Here is a 2,401-nt window from a genome sequence, read left to right on the forward strand (position 1 = left end):
ATGAGAAGACAGGCAGAAGAATTTCATATATGTGCCATGTTATATCTTTGATAGAAATACAATGATGTAGAAATACAGTTCATCATATATAGTCTTTCACTAAGTGCTGTATTTGAAGGGGTTCTTTTGGTTTTCATGTGCAAAAACAGTTTAAAAATTGCAGGAGAAAACCGTGCTGATTCCTCAGCAGAGATAATCAGAAATGTTTGTTGCTCAAGGAATTGCTGGTACCTAGGACATTCCATTGGGGTTGTATATTGGGCAGCCTGCCCTCCATGGAAGAGCAGGGGCTGCTGTCCTGTGTAGCAGCCCTGACCAGTGTATAATGCTTACAGGAGGAGGATTCACTGTTATCCCAGGCTGGCCAAGCTGTTCAAAGCAAATGAGCTTCGACAGTGACCTCTGTAAGATCTACAGAAGGAAAGAGTGGAGTCAGACTTTGGGCTGGATACTGCCTTTTAACTCTCAGATACCTTCTAAGTTAGAAAGAAGGTTTTGAATAGTTATTTCTATGTTTGGCCCTTAGCAGCAACTTTCTGATCACGTTGGCAAAAGGAAAACTGGTGCAGCAATGACAGAGACTGATTTTAAGTGGCATTTGAGTGATCTGGGTAGTTTTCCTCTTTCACATGTAGTAGCTACCATCAAGGCTAATGCTTCTTTTGGTGTCACTCCATCACTTTGTTAATGCTGGTTCTTTTTTCCAACATTTTTCCTCTTTCATGTTTAAAGGGAAGAAAAATATGGAACAGGTTCACATTCACTGGAAAAACATTGTCCTCCTCCCTCCTGCACCCTCCCTGCCATGGCCAAGGTGACCTTACTGCTGTGTCAGGGATAATGTTGTCAGTGTCCTGTGAGGCAAGTGGGAGCTGAAGAAGAGGCTTTCTTCCACTGCAGGCAGCCCCATCATGTGGCACGAGGCTTAAAGACAGGACATAGTTCAATAGCCTTTTTCAGGTGTGTTTTCTCACGAAATTCTTTTGCAGCAAAGTAATAAAAGATGGCATCCAGGCAGCAGTTCAGGTTGGCTAATACCATTGCCACCTGAATGAAGAGGCTGATGGTTTGTTTGAGACTGCAGTCCACTATCACATGCTGTCTTACGAGGCACTGTAGGCAGATTGCAAGGTGGAAGGGTGTGAAGCACACCAAAAACACCACGAGGTTGATGATAATGACTCGTAAGGAGCTACTGCCTTCTATGTTCTTTTTAGCTTGACTTTTGTGATTCAGAAGAATCCAGATGTTTTGGGCAGAGCAGAAAACCATCACTGCGAGTGGGATCAGGAATCCAAAGATTTCCACAGAAACAATGATGGGAATGCTCCATGCCTGTTCTGACATGTTGTTAAAGCATTTAAAATAATCTTTCTTGTGAAACACATACATTGGGCTGCTGCAAAGCCAAGCTACTGCCCAGATGAAGCAGCAAACCAAGATAGCCCATTTGGGGGACTGGTTAGCTCGACCTTCAAATGGGTGCCTTATGCAGATATATCTGTCAACAGTAATGCAGACAATGATGAAGATACTGCCATACGTATTGACAAAATAGAGAGATTCTGTGAATGAGCACAGGGGTCCAGGTGCTTCTCTGATAGAGTAGTAGAGCTTGAGCGGGAGCGAGAGAAGCAGCAAGACATCTGCAAGTGCGAGATTGATCATGTAAACTGAGGTTTTGGTCTGTTTCTTCCAAAAGCAGCAGAACACGGAGAGGGCCAGGGCGTTGAGAACCAGCCCAAAAATGAAGGTGGGGATGGAGATCCCCAACTGCAGGGTCTTCGCTAATCTGTCGATGTCTGTGAAATTGCATTCCCTGCTGCTGTTGGTCATTTCTCCCCTAAAAAGGCAGAGAGAACAGGTTGGAAATGTGTAAGATTCCCAGTTAATGCCTTGATATATCAGAACAAGATACTTTCAAACACAGCTCTGGGCTTTTTTGGTTTTGAGCTATACACTTGATCAGTCTTTGGCTGTTACTGAAGGTGAATCCTCATTTCAAGCACAGAGCTTTCTATTTCCAAATTGAGTGCTTGATCTGTTATAAAGGAGCCCAATTCTCAATGGCAGGTAGTCAGCATCCACTGACTACCATGCCCTTTAAGATAATCCCATTCAGATATTGAAGAGACTGACCCATTCAAACATATGTTTTCAAAAACTCTAAAATATACTGGCTATCTCTAGTAGCTTGTACATCTGTTGAAACTTCCATAACACTTACGTTTGGTTCCTTTGCTACACAGAAATTAATGAAATTATTGTTCCATATTAAGGCAGGTCAAACTGATAGCTGGGATTTTACTCTTATATCCATGATCCCCTATGCATGAGTAGCTTTTGCTGATGTGCTTTTACTACACCCGCATTTATATGGATATTTTGATTTCATATAGTG

General features: G+C 42.6%; 1 protein-coding gene across 1 annotated transcript; it reads right to left on the reverse strand.

Annotated features, from left to right (window-relative positions):
- Positions 1 to 909: 909 nt before the first annotated feature.
- LOC142412048 (G-protein coupled receptor 55-like) lies at positions 910 to 1,836 on the reverse strand. Its single transcript, XM_075506653.1, has one exon. The coding sequence runs from the start codon at positions 1,834 to 1,836 to the stop codon at positions 910 to 912; it is 927 nt and encodes a 308-aa protein (XP_075362768.1).
- Between the last annotated feature and the right edge of the window lie 565 nt (positions 1,837 to 2,401).

Source organism: Mycteria americana, chromosome 7 (assembly GCF_035582795.1).
Source record: "Mycteria americana isolate JAX WOST 10 ecotype Jacksonville Zoo and Gardens chromosome 7, USCA_MyAme_1.0, whole genome shotgun sequence".
Lineage (NCBI taxonomy): Eukaryota > Metazoa > Chordata > Aves > Ciconiiformes > Ciconiidae > Mycteria > Mycteria americana.

Bases quoted from the DNA above. Each gene is read 5' to 3' on its own strand.
- LOC142412048 (XM_075506653.1), bottom strand. From the start codon at position 1,836: ATGACCAACAGCAGCAGGGAATGCAATTTCACAGACATCGACAGATTA.